At 33.2% G+C, this 15,328-nt stretch overlaps 3 protein-coding genes across 6 annotated transcripts; 1 reads left to right on the forward strand and 2 right to left on the reverse strand.

The window, feature by feature from the left end:
* The first annotated feature begins 313 nt into the window (after nucleotides 1-313).
* Nucleotides 314-4,029, forward strand: LOC127246747 (monosaccharide-sensing protein 2-like). 4 transcript variants are annotated; one of them, XM_051268281.1, is made up of 7 exons: nucleotides 314-439; nucleotides 624-736; nucleotides 1,229-1,357; nucleotides 1,492-2,052; nucleotides 2,155-3,068; nucleotides 3,160-3,347; nucleotides 3,429-4,029. In XM_051268281.1, the coding sequence occupies exons 3-7, from the start codon at nucleotides 1,279-1,281 to the stop codon at nucleotides 3,868-3,870; spliced, it is 2,184 nt and encodes a 727-aa protein (XP_051124238.1). In that variant the 5' UTR covers nucleotides 314-439; nucleotides 624-736; nucleotides 1,229-1,278; the 3' UTR covers nucleotides 3,871-4,029. The 4 variants fall into 4 exon arrangements, with proteins under 4 accessions (XP_051124238.1, XP_051124239.1, XP_051124237.1 ...); XM_051268282.1 differs by having other exon boundaries at nucleotides 321-439; nucleotides 627-736; XM_051268280.1 differs by lacking the exon at nucleotides 314-439 and having other exon boundaries at nucleotides 488-736.
* Nucleotides 4,030-7,333: 3,304 nt separating this feature from the next.
* Nucleotides 7,334-8,106, reverse strand: LOC127246224 (RING-H2 finger protein ATL80-like). The gene has a single exon (XM_051267474.1). The coding sequence runs from the start codon at nucleotides 8,019-8,021 to the stop codon at nucleotides 7,440-7,442; it is 582 nt and encodes a 193-aa protein (XP_051123431.1). The 5' UTR covers nucleotides 8,022-8,106; the 3' UTR covers nucleotides 7,334-7,439.
* A 3,987-nt stretch (nucleotides 8,107-12,093) lies between these two features.
* LOC127246706 (outer envelope pore protein 21B, chloroplastic-like) lies at nucleotides 12,094-14,765 on the reverse strand. Its single transcript, XM_051268225.1, has 5 exons — nucleotides 14,602-14,765; nucleotides 14,052-14,126; nucleotides 13,597-13,743; nucleotides 13,315-13,413; nucleotides 12,094-12,424 (listed from the first exon to the last, which is right to left on the reverse strand). Exons 1-5 carry the CDS (start codon nucleotides 14,692-14,694, stop codon nucleotides 12,341-12,343), a joined length of 498 nt encoding a protein of 165 aa, XP_051124182.1. The 5' UTR covers nucleotides 14,695-14,765; the 3' UTR covers nucleotides 12,094-12,340.
* Between the last annotated feature and the right edge of the window lie 563 nt (nucleotides 14,766-15,328).

Below are 15,328 nucleotides of genomic sequence, written 5' to 3' on the forward strand. Positions count from 1 at the left end.
ATGAAATAAATATAAATGCATGTTTTTTTTTTTTTTTTTTCATAAAAAAAAATATTAACTGAATTAATAATTAAATAAATTATAAAATATAGTAATGACTAAATAATGTTACATTATTAAAAAATATAAGTATCTATATCGAATCAATCAAAATTTTATCCCTCATAATTCAAAACCCAATTTCCAACCGACTCCAAACATTCCCTGGCATTCTATAGAACATACACTAAAATCGATGATAATTTAAACTTCTTGTTTTGTTGACTCAATATAAAAATTTTCGAAATTTATCGGATATGAACAGGTGGATAAATTTGATTTTGAAATTCATATAATAACAAAAATTCAGAAGAAAAAGCACCTCGTCATCGCATTCGCATCAATCAAGCAAGATCGAGGGACGCGTGTGCTTCGGAAAGAAGCAGCAGCAGCAGATACGGTAACAGCAACAGCAATGCCATTTTTATACATTTTCATATTCTTTAATTCTCCACAAAAAAATTATACAATAAGGCAGAGAAGGAAGAAATGCCTCTACATTGACATGGATCCATCATTCCACTCTTCTGCTCTAATAATAAATTAATAATATTCGTTTTAATAATGATGGTGGTTGATTGCAGCAGCAGTAGAAGAAGAAGAAGACGACAAGCCAAAACCAGCAGCAGCAGCAGAGCTAAGCATATCTAAGAGCAACGGACGCTTGTTACTTCTTTCCGGATCAAGTCTCAAGTTGGTACTTAATTTATTTATTGTTTTCTTTGATCGATTCCTTGTCGAATTTGAGGGAAGAGCTTGTGAGTGAGTGGGTGGGGTTTTTTTTTATTCACTTCTGTTTGAGGCAAAAACCAAGACGATGGTAGAAGCTTCTCGATAATTTGATTTGCACTTTGGATTTGCGATTTGTGTTGAAAGAAACTCCTTTGTTCGTGTGAATTGAATGGATGCATTTGTTTCACTATCGATTTGTTACCTCCTTCACTCTCTTTTTCTGAGGACAAAGGCTGGAGCCACTTTAAGTTCGTCAAAAGGCGAATCTGTTCTTCTTTTCTCAAATTTAGATCTCTGTTTTCCCTCGTTACGCTACTTCCTGTGATGTTAATGGCCTTTTGCCCTCCCTATTTTTTATTTTTTTTCAAAAAAATTTGTGTCTGTTTTCTAGGCAAAATCAGAAAACTGGGGTTTTCGATTGTTCTTGATTGTGGTTTGTTTTCTTTTATGATTGAAGATTGATTGTTGTCGAGTGATTTCAACTGGTCGAAAAAACAAAGCAAAGAGATGAACGGGGCAGTGTTGGTAGCCATTGCTGCCACAATTGGAAATTTCTTGCAGGGCTGGGATAATGCCACCATTGCTGGTAATTTCTCTTTATTTCATCTCTTGAATACTACTTCTGAACAGTTTTTTAACAATTAGGTTTGGGATAAATCCCCTTGTATGTTGCCATTAACTTAAGCTTTCAAATATGGACATGATCTGTGATGTGTTTAGGTGCCATTGTGTACATTAAAAAAGAGCTTCAACTGGGAACTGCTCTAGAAGGGCTTATTGTGGCAATGTCACTCATCGGCGCCACTCTTGTTACCACTTGCGTGGGGACAGTGGCGGATTGGGTTGGTCGACGACCTATGATCATTCTAGCATCCATGTTCTATTTTGTCGGCGGCTTGATAATGTTCTGGTCGCCTAATGTGTACGTCTTGCTTTTAGCAAGGCTCTTGGATGGTTTTGGTGTTGGAATAGCTGTTACTTTAGTCCCTCTATACATATCCGAGACGGCGCCATCGGAGATTAGGGGGCGTTTGAATACGCTTCCCCAGTTCACTGGTTCTGCCGGAATGTTTTTGTCGTACTGCATGATTTTCGGAATTTCATTGCAGCCTTCAGCGAGCTGGCGATTGATGCTCGGAGTTCTTTCCATTCCTTCTCTTTTGTACTTTGTGCTAATGGTAATTTACTTGCCTGAGTCTCCGCGTTGGCTAGTTAGTAAAGGGCGAATGCTCGAGGCAAAACAAGTGTTGCAGAGGCTGCGTGGCAGGGATGATGTTTCAGGTACATATTTCCGTTGCCTGTAAATCCGAGGAATTGGTTGCTTATCACGTGCTTCGTCTATGTTTACTTTGTTTGATGGGATTATATAAATTTTTTGCGCAGGCGAAATGGCATTGTTGGTTGAAGGTCTAGCAGTTGGAGGCGACATTTCCATAGAAGAGTACATGATTGGCCCGGCAGATGATATTGACGAGGATGAGGAAACAGAAGCAGATAAAGAACCGATTAAGCTGTACGGGCCGGAGGAGGGGCTCTCATGGGTTGCAAGGCCAGTTGCAGGGCAGAGCCGTCTCAGCGTTGTGTCGCGCCCCGAAAGCGTGGCGAATCAGAACATTCCTTTGATGGATCCTCTGGTGACACTGTTTGGCAGCATGCACGACAAGCTCCCCGAAACGGGGAGCATGCGGAGCATGCTGTTTCCTAATTTTGGCAGCATGTTCAACACTGCGGAACCTGACGTTAGAAACGAAGAATGGGATGAGGAGAGTCAGAGAGAGGGCGACGATTATGAAGGTGGAGATGCTGACTCCGATGACAATTTGCAGAGCCCGTTGATCTCGCGTCAGACAACGAGCATGGAGAAGGACATGACCCGCCCTAAATCCCTTGGCAGTGTCCTCATGGAAGGACACGCCGGAGAAGCCATAGGTAGCATGGGTATCGGCGGTGGATGGCAATTGGCATGGAAATGGACAGAAAGAGAAGCTGAAGACGGAACCAAAGAGGGAGGTTTCCAGAGAATATATTTGCACGAGGAGGGCGTTGCCGGATCACGGCACGGTTCTCTTGTTTCGGTACCCGCCGCAGATGCTCCGGCAGGCGGAGAATATATCCAGGCTGCAGCATTAGTGAGCCAGCCGGCACTTTATACCAAGGACTTGGATCAGCGCGCAGTCGGGCCGGCTATGGTGCATCCATCAGAAACTGCTTCAAAAGTGTCGATTTTGGCCGGCCTTCTTGAACCGGGAGTTAAACGAGCATTGATGGTGGGGATTGGGCTCGAAATACTTCAACAGGTTGTCTTCATTTTTTCGTCGCAGCAATAGATGAAATATTTTCCTTCTGTTCTGAGAAAATATTTTTCGTTTGTCCTATGTTTGTGTGCAGTTCGCCGGCATCAATGGAGTTCTGTATTACACCCCACAGATTCTTCAGCAGGCCGGCGTCTCGGTTCTTCTCTCCAATCTCGGACTTGGTACTGACTCTGCATCTTTTCTGATCAGCGGGTTCACGAATTTCTTAATGCTACCGAGCATCGCAGTTGCTATGAGGTTCGTGGACATAGCCGGTAGAAGGTAATGCGCGACTTCATTTATATTAGTTGCAATTTTAATCGTTTCAGTCCTGTAACTTTTTTGGTTGATATTTTCATTTAGGGCTCTGCTGCTGTCGACGATACCTGTACTGGTAGTAACTCTGATCGTGCTCGTAATCGGGAATGTTTTCGACATCGGAAATGTAGCTCATGCCGTAGCCTCGACCATCTGCGTCGTGATTTACTTCTGCGCGTTTGTGATGGGATTTGGGCCGGTCCCAAACATCCTCATCTCGGAAATCTTCCCTACCCGTGTTCGCGGTGTCTGCATTGCTATCTGCTCATTAGTCTACTGGATCTGCGACGTGATTGTCACCTACTCGCTCCCTGCGATGCTGAGTTCGATCGGTTTAGCAGGTGTTTTCGGTATATATGCTGTTGTTTGTGTCCTAGCCTGGATTTTCGTGTTCTTGAGGGTTCCGGAGACGAAGGGCATGCCGTTGGAGGTCATCACCGAGTTCTTCGCCGTCGGCGCCCAACAGACTGCTCCGAAAAGCGACTAACGGCGACCGCGACAACAACGACGGCGATGATGTCTAGCAGGTTGGTTGTTGATTATTTGCATTTTGTTCTTGATTTGGAGTTTGTGTTAAGTGTACTTTCAGCTGCTTTTTCAGATTTTCGCCATTAATGAAAAGAGGGTATAGAAAAAAATTTGAACTTGATTTTGGTTTTGTGCTGTTCTAATTGCTCCTTTACTCTTCTCTGTATATGCTTTGTTTACTTTGAGGTGATATTTAAAACTTTATATGATAATGTTTTAATTTAAAGCATTGTTTTGGAATGAAAATTGTTACTCCAAATGAACTCCATATTACCATCTGCTATATACAATAAAATAAAATTATATATAATTATATAGATATATTTATTAAAATTTATTTTATTTCAGAATACATTATCGAATACATATCATCTGCTCTTTCAATAATATATATTATCTCAAAGCTCTTTTTTTTTTTTTTTTTTCAAAAAGATTTAATCAATTATACAAAGATAAATTGCAAGATCAAATTTAATTGTATTTTCATGTTTATTTTCACTATGTAATCATTATGTTTATCTATAAAAATAATTTTTTTTCAAAAGCACATTACATTTAAGTTACTTTTTAAATAAGAAGTTAAAATTAAATATGAAGTGAACTATGAACAAACCCTCATAAGTTGTGAGCATATTTGCACACAAACCTAACTGCCTACCTAATTAACTAACTAACTAACTGATAATAATATTGACATGAAAATGGGTTGATTTGTCAAATACTCTCCATGGCTCAAATGTTATTTGTTATTTCTAATTTTGAATATCTTAAAATTTTCAAACTTTTTTTTATCTACATATAAATTTTCTTTCTTCTTATCTTTCTAAAAATAATTCATGGAAACATACCAAATAAAAAGTAAGAGTACACAGATATACATATTTATCAAAATTATACCACATAAAAAAATAAATATACTAAAAATAAAGCAACCAACAAGCAAAACCAGATAGTAAAATACAATTTTTTCTTGAATATATATTTTAAATTTAAAGTTTCACATTCAAATATTATTTAATGTTCAAAAGTATATTTAAAATATATTTCATTAAAAAAATGCTCCAAAAAATATAAATAAACACAGGTTAAGATGTTGATAGTGTGAGATTATTTTTATGGATGAGAAATCTTTGACATGATTAATAATTAAATGGTTAAATTAATTGTTTATATTAAAGCAATCTCCCACTTGGCTTGTTTATTGATTGTTCCCCAATAGTTCTCATCATCATGCTTTTTAATTAATTAATTTTTTTTGTTATATATATATATATATAACCAACTTGTATTTTAGTAAAAGTTAAATTGCATGGGAAACAACATCTCAACTTGGAAATATCTTAATTATATATATACATATATTGGAATTTTCAATATTTTGATGGATATATAGATAATGATGACAAGAGATCACAATGCACATCAAAAGGAAGATATATATATATATATATATTAACAAACAAAATTAATAATTTTGGCATACAGATCATACCAAACAAATTTAATAATTTGATATATATAATTCATAGTTGTTTTTTTTGTCTTAAAAATATTACTATATTATATATTTATTTAATATATTATATTAAAATTTTAGTTTGTACTTAAAATATTATGTAAAGTAATATTTATATCATAGAAAAAATATTTCAATATATAATTTTATTTTATTTTTAACTAACATACAAGATTCCATTTGTATAATAACAATAGTAATAATAATAATTAAATGTGAAACTCAATATTGATATTAAACATTGAGATTGGGTGGCAGTTACAGGATTTTAAAATTTATTACCGTGTAGAGAGCACACCGTGTGTTGACAGACAATATACAGTATTACTACAACATACAATATGTATTCATATCATATAAATACAATACATCAATTAATTGCATATACTATAGTCTTGTATATTACAAACAGCAGTTGATTTCAATGCACTACAATACTCTTATACAACACACATGTTATTATATATTAACATTACAAATACAATATATGAACTAACAGCACATAATAATTGATTTCAGTACACTACGTACATATAACACACTTGTAATTATGAACAATATGTGTTTTATATAATAATAAGATTGTGCGTTGTTAGTATATATTACAGTGTTGAATTCAGCACCATAACTGTTCCCTTGATATTGATATTTTTAAACTATACTTTTATTACTATAAATGATCGAAGGATTTGCCTTTTCTTTATGTGTGTGTTGTGTTTGTACTATGAGTTTTAAATGAAATAATTATTGAATTTGATATTTGATATAGAATATTAATATATTTTTAATAGAAATTGTGATATTACATAATAATTAAACCAAAAAAAAAAAAAAGTCGTAAATCTGAGTAAAATTAGTATTGAAGTTTCACCATTTTTCGGATCAGTACCTTAAAATCTAAACATTGGACTCCAAATGTTGAAGAAAAAACAAAGTCAAACGTAAAGCTATGAAAAAAGAAGCTTATCGAAGAATTCTATAAAACAATACACTAAAAATTGGTTTTTATCCATTATCGATTGTGAAGAAGACACGTGGAATTCAATATTTAAAATAATCATATATTAGAAGAAAATTAAATTACAATTTGAAAAAGGATATTATAAGAGTCATTAACGAATTAAGAATAGCATTTTAGCCAAATTAAAGAAGACCCACACAATTCTATCCTTTCCTTTCCTGCCGACTTAATTAATTAATACAACCTACTGCAGTAAATTCTTAAATTCACCTCTATCTGAAAAAAAAATAATTTAATAAATATTAAAAAGCGACTAAATCGAATTTAAAATTAACCAGAGTCACAGAATGCGAGTAATTATTATTACTGTAATACTAATTGAGAATTTTCACAGTAATCATACATACATGTCACAATAATAATTGAGTGAAATACAGCCGCAAGATTTTTATTTTTATTTTTATTTTTTAATACTATATAATAGTAGAAAATAAAAAAATTATTAAGAGAATAAATCATGATAGACGTCTAATCTTCTTCAATATATTTAAAGGCTAAAAAGGTGGGGCCCTATGGGCCCCACCCATATGTGGTCCCGTGGGCCCACCGAATATTGAAGCTGTTAGGCTGTCAGTCGGCAACAGGTTATAAAATTTTAAATAAAAGTTAGGGGACACTCGCAGTCACTAATATATGTATATAAAATTCAACAATGGTGGCTGAATTTATGCCTCTTTAATTATCAAAAATTGTTGCCAAAACCCAAAAATTGCCTAATTCTCTTATTGAGAATAATAATAATAATAATGATGATGATGATGGTATTTATCGACGTAAATTATAATTTAATTAATTTATAGGTAAATGCAGGTGGAATTAAATTTGTGTAGTTAAGAAGTTTTAGGGATTTGAAATTTGTGGTACGTAGGGGGAAAAGGAAAGAAATTAATAATAAAAGGATTGCAAGCTGTAATTAAATTCATTGTAACCGACTTCCTTGCGTTTGCGTGTGTGAAATCTCTCTACAGTTAAAAATGAGCGGTAATTTAAATTACGGTAAAAATGTATTCACATGGATTTCACTTAGCTGGCTCGGAGCTCCGGCGGAGGCGGCGGCGGAAGGCAAGTTGCCGCACTTCTGGCACCGCGCTACCACAAGTATCTGGCGGCAGGACGGGCAGGAGGAATGAGATCCGAGCCACGTATCGATGCACACGACATGGAATCCATGGCCGCACTGAGGTAGCACTCGGATTTCCTCGCCGGCGGCGAACTCCGCTAGGCAAATGGCGCATTCCGTGAGCTTCTCCGACTGCTTCTCGTCCTCGCCGTACGTCAGCTTCGGTAGCGATTTCAGAGCCTTTTTTTTTAGGCCTTTGTTGGCCGACCTCCTCGATTCCGCCCCCGACGGTGCAGCGGCGGCGCTCCTCCCCGAGATGCGGCGGATCCAGGCGCAGCGCGCGACGGCGACCAGGCCGAGCACGCAGATTAGTGCGCAGAGGAGCGCGGCGAGGATCACTACGAAATCGGAGTCGAGAGTGGTCTCGACTTGCGCAGTGGAGTCTCCCGGCGCTCCGGTCGCCGGCGGCGGCGAGGTTTCGCGGCCGGCGAGTTGGCGTGAGCGGGCAGTCATGAAGTAGAGAGAGAGAGAGAGAGAGAGAGAGAGAGAGAGAGAAAATGTGTGTGGTGGTCAAATTAGTTAGGAAATGTATTTTTGTTTTTGGTTAGTTAAATAGTTGGGACTCTTTTCTTATTTCAAGTTTGAACTATTTATTGAAATGGCACCTTTGTAAATACGAACAACTCCAGGGACGCTTCTGAAATCTTACAAAATATCAACAAATCTTCGTACGGCCTTCATCTCAATATTTGAATAAAATAAAATAGTCATTTTCCAAAAGTACACTACTATTACCATGTACATATTTTTAAAAATTAAATACCATGTAATATATATATATATATAGCCTGTATTTTATTTAATTTTTATTATATTTGGTGTAAGGCTGCATCATGAAAATATCTCAAACATATATATATATATATATGTATATTAAAGTCACATCTAAAGTAATTAGTTTAGTGGATAACAATGAAAAAAGTTTATCCAAAATTAAGAAGAAAGTCACATCTAAGTTTGTACCAAACCTCTAATAAATCTTTTGATATACTAATAAATATCTCATCTCAATCATTAAAGTAATTCCTAATGGTAGAAAGTGAAAATTTCAGTCTCAAAAGCACCATACACATTGGAACATATTCACTTTACAAAAGACTCTCTACAATCTTTCATTATTATTTCAATATAATTTACTTTTTATTTAAGAAAAAAAAAATAGTCACATATCATTTAGGTTCAATTACTATAATATATATATATATATCTTTTCAACTTTGTACAAAACTTACTTATTTAATGATTTTACGTATACTACTTAATTATTTACATTTTAATCAAATTTTATTAATCTGTGTTCAAACTTATAACCCTTTCCAAGTATCTAATGAAAGTTCTTATATTACCTCCCTCTCTTGTTCTTGATGATTTAATATCATTTATTATTATTTATATATTTTATTTTTTTTTCAACATAGTAATGAATAAGCTTGGACCACAATTTTTCTAAAGAAACATCATACTTTATTTCACCTTTTTCACGTTTTATTTGTCTTAATATACCTCGATATATGTATGTAAATTCTTTATGTATATCTTTTGCTCTAAATTTCAGGTGCAAAACTTTTCTTTACACGATAATACGTGATATTTTGTATAAAAATAGATATTTTGCATTGAGAAGATGAATTAAATGGCATGTTTAAACAAAAATAAAAAAGAATCAAAAAGGATAAAGCCATAATTCACAATAGATATATATATATATACACTAGAAATTTTTACTATGAATTATTAATTCTATAAACATCAGATAGTACTTTAGCAGAAATAAAACATATCTTTGTAATTTTACACATTTTATTATTCAACCTTTTTACTTTTTTTTTTTAGAAAACAATTATATATAACAATAATTTTATTTTTTTAAAATAGTAAAATAAATAATAATAATAAGTAATGTGGTGTGGTAATTCTTGGAAGTAGCACTAACTATCCTATAGTGTGTTTCACATTCACTCTTTTCGATAATTGGTTCGAAGTGTAGTTGAACAACTCCATTTGCCACCATTTCTTATCTCTCTCTATCTAATATATATATATATAGAGAGAGAGAGAGAGAGAGAGAGAGAGAGAGAGAGCATATATGTATATATGTATATAATGTATGTATGTAATTAATTCATGGTCAAAAGTTGGTACCAATTCACATAATGGAGATTGAGAACATATAGCAAATTCATGAATTTTGGTTTTGGGTGTACCAATAATTACCTAATAACCTTATCCTCCCTCATTCATTACATTTACTAATACTAATACACTATTAAATATATGTATACATACATATATAGATATGCTTGAATCGGTATTTTCATACATTTAAATGAAAATATAACTAATATAACTATAATTTACCCAAAAACTACTAAATTTGGCTGCCAATACCTATTTTTTACTTTCCCTTTTTTTTTTATTAAAAGAATAACAACATGTGCTACATATATTTAATACACTTTGTTGAGAGAAAAATATTTTTTTTTTTCAAAAAAAGAAAAAAAAAAGTGCCGCAAAAGAAGTGCAGGAAAAGGCTGTGCATGTATTTTTAATAATCCACTGAAAATTTTTTAAAAAAAATTAAAATAATAATGAATACTTATCATCAATAAATATGTCTTATCCCACTTTCACTTCTCCTCACTTCATGTGTATCTTATCCATTCCTTATATTTGCCTTTATTCTGTCCAAGATCTTTTACTCTTCTTTTTCGATTTTGCAAATTTTGGACAGTACTATTCACCAACACAATTTTATTTATTTATTTTTTTACATGGTTTCAAATAATACAAAGTATACATACATACTGATAATTTTAATATACAATCAAAATCAAACAGCCCATTGATTTTTGTTATTTTAGAAATAAAATACTCTCTCCGTCCCAATACAATAGTCTCATTTCCTGTGAAACTATCGTTACTTTATTATTACACAATTGCTACTAATATATTCACAATCTTTTACCCGTATTTTTTACTCACTATCAATATAATATCAATATTTCTTAAATTCCATATCAAATCCAATCCAAACTATAGCTCTGCGACGAAGAGAGAGTTATAATAGGGAAAATAATATATTTTTTACCGTATACAATACAATATTCGAAAATCAAACACGTGTATGGGTTATATATATATATATATATAATACTTACGTATGGATGACATATATGTACGATTACGTGTTAGGGCATGAATATATCTCCCAACCTAAAACCTAACCGAACTTGACTCATTTTAGTTGCTGCATTGACTTGACCTGAACTAAAATAAATCAAGCCTTTTTATTTTATTTCATTTTTAAAATTAAAAATTAAAACGAGCATAACAGTATTCGTGAAACTTGATGTGTAGAAAATATTCCAATAATACCAATTCATATACTATAACCTAATAATCATAAAAATACTATCTTCTAAGCAATAAGTGCATTTTTGTACTTAGTCTCAAGTGTCAATTCTTATGCACTAATTCCACTAATTATTTGAAGACAAGAAAATGCGTCTAAGAGTTGAAATAAATTTCTAACACAAAATTAAACCACTAACTTGCAACCACTAAGTTCTGTTCAATTTTATTGTCATGTTATGCATAGAATTGAAGTTTTATGCGCTTTTCAATTTACCAAAATATAATTACAACTACTCTATATATTATCCACAGGTCAGAGAAAGATTTGAGTAACAGCAAGTCATTAAAACTAGAATACAGTAATTCAAATAGAACACTGCAACAACATATATGTACATTTAAATGGCTATAGTAAAGATAAACAACAAAAATGGACAAAATTTAAGTTAGCCATTATGAAGACAGAAAGGTTACTATAGATGAACTTGATGGAGACTCTCAATGAAGAATAGTGGCTTTCTAGACTTTCAAATAAAAATAAAAACAAAAGTGAAAAAGGGGTGTGAGAAAAGCAACAAGAAATTGTGACAGTGGGAGATCATGTGAACTGTGGAAGAATATAACACACACATAACATAATATATTTCATAGTAACTTTTTCTTATTCCAAACAACAATGATGACAAATTTATGGGATTCCCACAAGTCTTGTCTCATCATTCCAATACCTAAGTTAAGCCTTACTTTGTGGAATATTAAAATGGATTGTGGAGCACTTGTCCAAAGTCCAAACAAGTGAATACAGGAAGCACTTTGTGTGTTTCAAATGAACACTCCTTCCTTCCATATTCATTTTGGACACACACTGCACTACCAATGTTCATTATTTGCCAAGATTTTTAAGATTCGCCTTTTTAGCCAGCTAATTAGAGAAAAAGCACATAATTTTCATGATTATCAGTCAGATGAAAGAATTCAAATGGAATAAGTAATAAAGATGTTGAATTCAAACTACAATTAGAGTGTTTCTTAACTATGTTAAATGCTAAAATAACATAAAAGCTAATCCACTGAACATAACATGAAAATCGACTCCAATCAGCCTAAATTTTGTTAGGGGAAAAGCAAACAGTGGCCTACACACAATCAAAATATCCAAGAAACTTCCAGAGAAAGAAATTAGGGAGTTAACATAAACTAAAATATTAAACACTATTTGGTGTATAGATCAGCTGCAATAAATAAATGCAATAGCAACCAAAAAAGATTTAAATGCTCATAATTTTGTAAAATCAGTCTCAGGGGAACATTTATATATGTTCTTGTGGGTTGGAAAAAATGACCTAAAGAGGCGATGCTCATGCAACTTGGTATCAATTCTGGAAGAAATTGTTGCATGCATAGCGGTTCCTCCAATCTCAGAGGTCGTACCTCACATTCCATCTACAATTTCCATCAGCATTAATGGTCCAATTATTTTCACGCATCTGAAAATATGGAACCTGAAATGGTGGGGGTTAGGAAACAGGCTGAAGAAGATGCATTTGATAAAGCAATAAATAACTGCAGATTGCAATAATTTCACTTGACACCGAGCAAGCAATAAATAACTGCAGACTGCCATGTTTTCACTTGATATGAAGTGAGTAATATAACAAACTTGCAGATGGCACATTATCAACCACTGTAAGAAACAAAAAGAGATTTCTCTGTCCATTGATGTTACAATGCTTTCAGCTTCATCTCATGGATATTCTAAACAATCTCATACTTTACCATCTACCATCCAACAGATGTTATCACACGCAAATATTCAACCCATGGGTTCTCAAAATATACTTTTTAAGTTAATGTGATAATCAGTTCGCATGAATTAGAGATTACAAAGTCCATGCTTAGAAGAAGTGTTACAATGTTCATTGCATTATATTGAATTCTGGAAGGAGGTTAGATGTATAACTAGCACAAATCCCGAAATTCCAAGAAAATTTTCACAATACCTATATATCAATTTCACCCTTCCAATTCATTCAGGCATATTGTGACAAACAGTCAAAACCTAGAATTAACTATTTTCCACTGGTTTATATCATTTTAAAGGATTAAGAAAAATAAATAAAGGTGAACAGAGCCTGGTCCCTTGCAAGCATTTAAAACTGTCTCACACATGCCAGAATAGCAAAAGAAAACAAGCTGCTCCATGACAAGTAACCCAACCTCAACCACCCATCCAAAAATAGTGTATCTTCCAAAAGTACATAATGCAAACTAAAAATTTCCAACTACCAGCTAGCCCCCACACCCAAAAGAGGCTAATGTCTTCCTCAGTTCCTTTGGTGAGAGATACACTTCAATTATATTTAAACAAAGTGAAAGAGAAAAGTAATCAAACCTTGTCAAGGACATTATATCCTAATTTGAGCCGCAAATCCTGGTCTTTTTTAACATTGATGATGGTCCAAATAAATTCAGCAGCCCCAGTATAGTGTATCTGTTTTCAGACATTTCTGTTATTCTCTTTTTGTTAACTTCAAAATACATAAAACAAAAGACAAACAGAAATAAGTAAAATGCCACAAGGCAACTAAGAACAGAACATTACAGTAATGGGGAATTACGAAACCCTACAATGGGGATCATAAAATGTTACAAGCAGAGAAAATGAAAACAAAACCTGCTTAAATTCCTCATTAATCTCAGATCGACCTTTAATCCCAAAGCTTAGCAATCCGTCAGCAGTAGCTTGAAATACCTTCTTCCCTCGTACGTTATAGTGTACCTTCCTATTTCTATTGTATTGAACTCCAAAGCCAACATTGAACTATACATCCCAAGAAACATATGTCAAAAAACAAAAAAGGTTTGTGGCTTCATGAAGCATACACATGTGAAAACCTTAAAGATAGGGGATTGTAATAGTAGCATTTTACATAGGCACAAAGTTGATCAAGTTTCTTAGTGAAAGCAACAATAGAATTTTGAGTAAAGTTTCTCGTATTTGCTTCCTTGATGAGAGTGTTCATTTCCCACAAATTATATCCATCTTCAAATTAACAGTCCTTGTTATTGTCATCGGATGGTGGCAATCACTTGAAATCAATATATTCATTAAAAAAAAGGGTCACATACATCTGGATGGAAGTGTCTTATCATTGCATTGAAATATGTAGGCCCTCCAATCTTCGTGTCCAGCTCCCCATTAAGCTTTCAATTAGAGCAAAGCAGCCAAAATTAAATTTGAAAGCTCGAGTTAAAAAGCAAGTGCATTACAAGAATGTAATGGAACGCAACAAGCTAAAGCACCCAAGTGAAGAAGCAATCACCAGCAAACAAAAATCCATGGCTTAAACTAAGAAATAAAAAACACACCAATTCTGAGAGCCAAACATCCAAATCTAACATGTCGATGGCCACATTCTAGTGTCATTGATTTTCCCCAACTTAACAGTGTTCCCATTCATACACCAATTCTGTACCATTGTTTTTTTTTTTTTTTTTTTAAACTATTGACAAAGACAAATCACAATACACCAAAATCAAAACCCTCACTAAACATAGAAGCTATCCAAATAATTGGGAGGTAACTGTTCACTAAAACTCAGCCTAAGATGATTAATTCAATCGAATACTAAGAAGAAAAAAAAAATGCAGCAAAGAACGGAGAAGGTGGGGAATTTACTTGGCAGAACGTATTGGCAGCAATTGGAAACTTTTCCTTGGCGTGGATTCTGAGCGATTTGGAATCTCCGGCATACCTAAGAGAAGTCTCCATTCTGCAATCAACAGTAATTAGCGAATAGTGAAGAACCCCCACCCAAAGATAGAATGGAATAGAGATATGGCGAACAGTTCAAAGGGTTTAAAACGCGATTTAAGTTAGACTTCACATAAAGTTCAAAATAGTCAATTTTTTAACAATTTTTGGAATAAAAATTAGTACTCCTTTATGTCACATTATTAACTCCAATATAGAGATTAAAAATAATTATATTTTAAAATATGATAAATAAAAAATAAAAATAAAATATTATAAAAAATTATTCAATGGGCTAAATTTAATTATAATATTAAAAAAAACATTTGCAAAATTAATTTCAATTAGAAAATAATCTAAATAAATTTTACCCGGATAAAATAAAACATTTGCTACCATAAAATTTAAATATTAGCCCAAAAGAATTTTTTAGTTAAATTGTGGTGTAGCATTTTCAATCATTACAATACACGTGACAAAAATAATAAAATTGTGATTGTAATTCTTGCGTCTTGATTTACTTATCATGTGCTGATGTTATAGTTGATGTTATAATATAAGCTTAATGATATTTCAATTATTCATTATAATCTAACGACTATAATTAGTCAAAGGTATTTTAGTTTTTCATTATATTACTTTCATCTCTTCG

Source organism: Andrographis paniculata, unplaced genomic scaffold, assembly GCF_009805555.1.
Source record: "Andrographis paniculata isolate CXL003 unplaced genomic scaffold, ASM980555v1 Contig30END, whole genome shotgun sequence".
Taxonomy (NCBI): Eukaryota; Viridiplantae; Streptophyta; class Magnoliopsida; order Lamiales; family Acanthaceae; genus Andrographis; species Andrographis paniculata.

Coding starts and splice junctions, on each gene's coding strand:
- LOC127246706 (XM_051268225.1), bottom strand. CDS start 14,694: ATGGAGACTTCTCTTAGGTATGCCGGAGATTCCAAATCGCTCAGAATC. Junction 13,414..13,596: donor TTAATGAGGAATTTAAGCAG/GTTTTGTTTTCA, acceptor GTCTGAAAACAG/ATACACTATACTGGGGCTGC. Junction 12,425..13,314: donor GATATAATGTCCTTGACAAG/GTTTGATTACTT, acceptor CCACCATTTCAG/GTTCCATATTTTCAGATGCG.
- LOC127246747 (XM_051268281.1), top strand. CDS start 1,279: ATGAACGGGGCAGTGTTGGTAGCCATTGCTGCCACAATTGGAAATTTC. Junction 2,053..2,154: donor TGGCAGGGATGATGTTTCAG/GTACATATTTCC, acceptor TTTTTTGCGCAG/GCGAAATGGCATTGTTGGTT. Junction 3,348..3,428: donor GTGGACATAGCCGGTAGAAG/GTAATGCGCGAC, acceptor ATTTTCATTTAG/GGCTCTGCTGCTGTCGACGA.
- LOC127246224 (XM_051267474.1), bottom strand. CDS start 8,021: ATGACTGCCCGCTCACGCCAACTCGCCGGCCGCGAAACCTCGCCGCCG.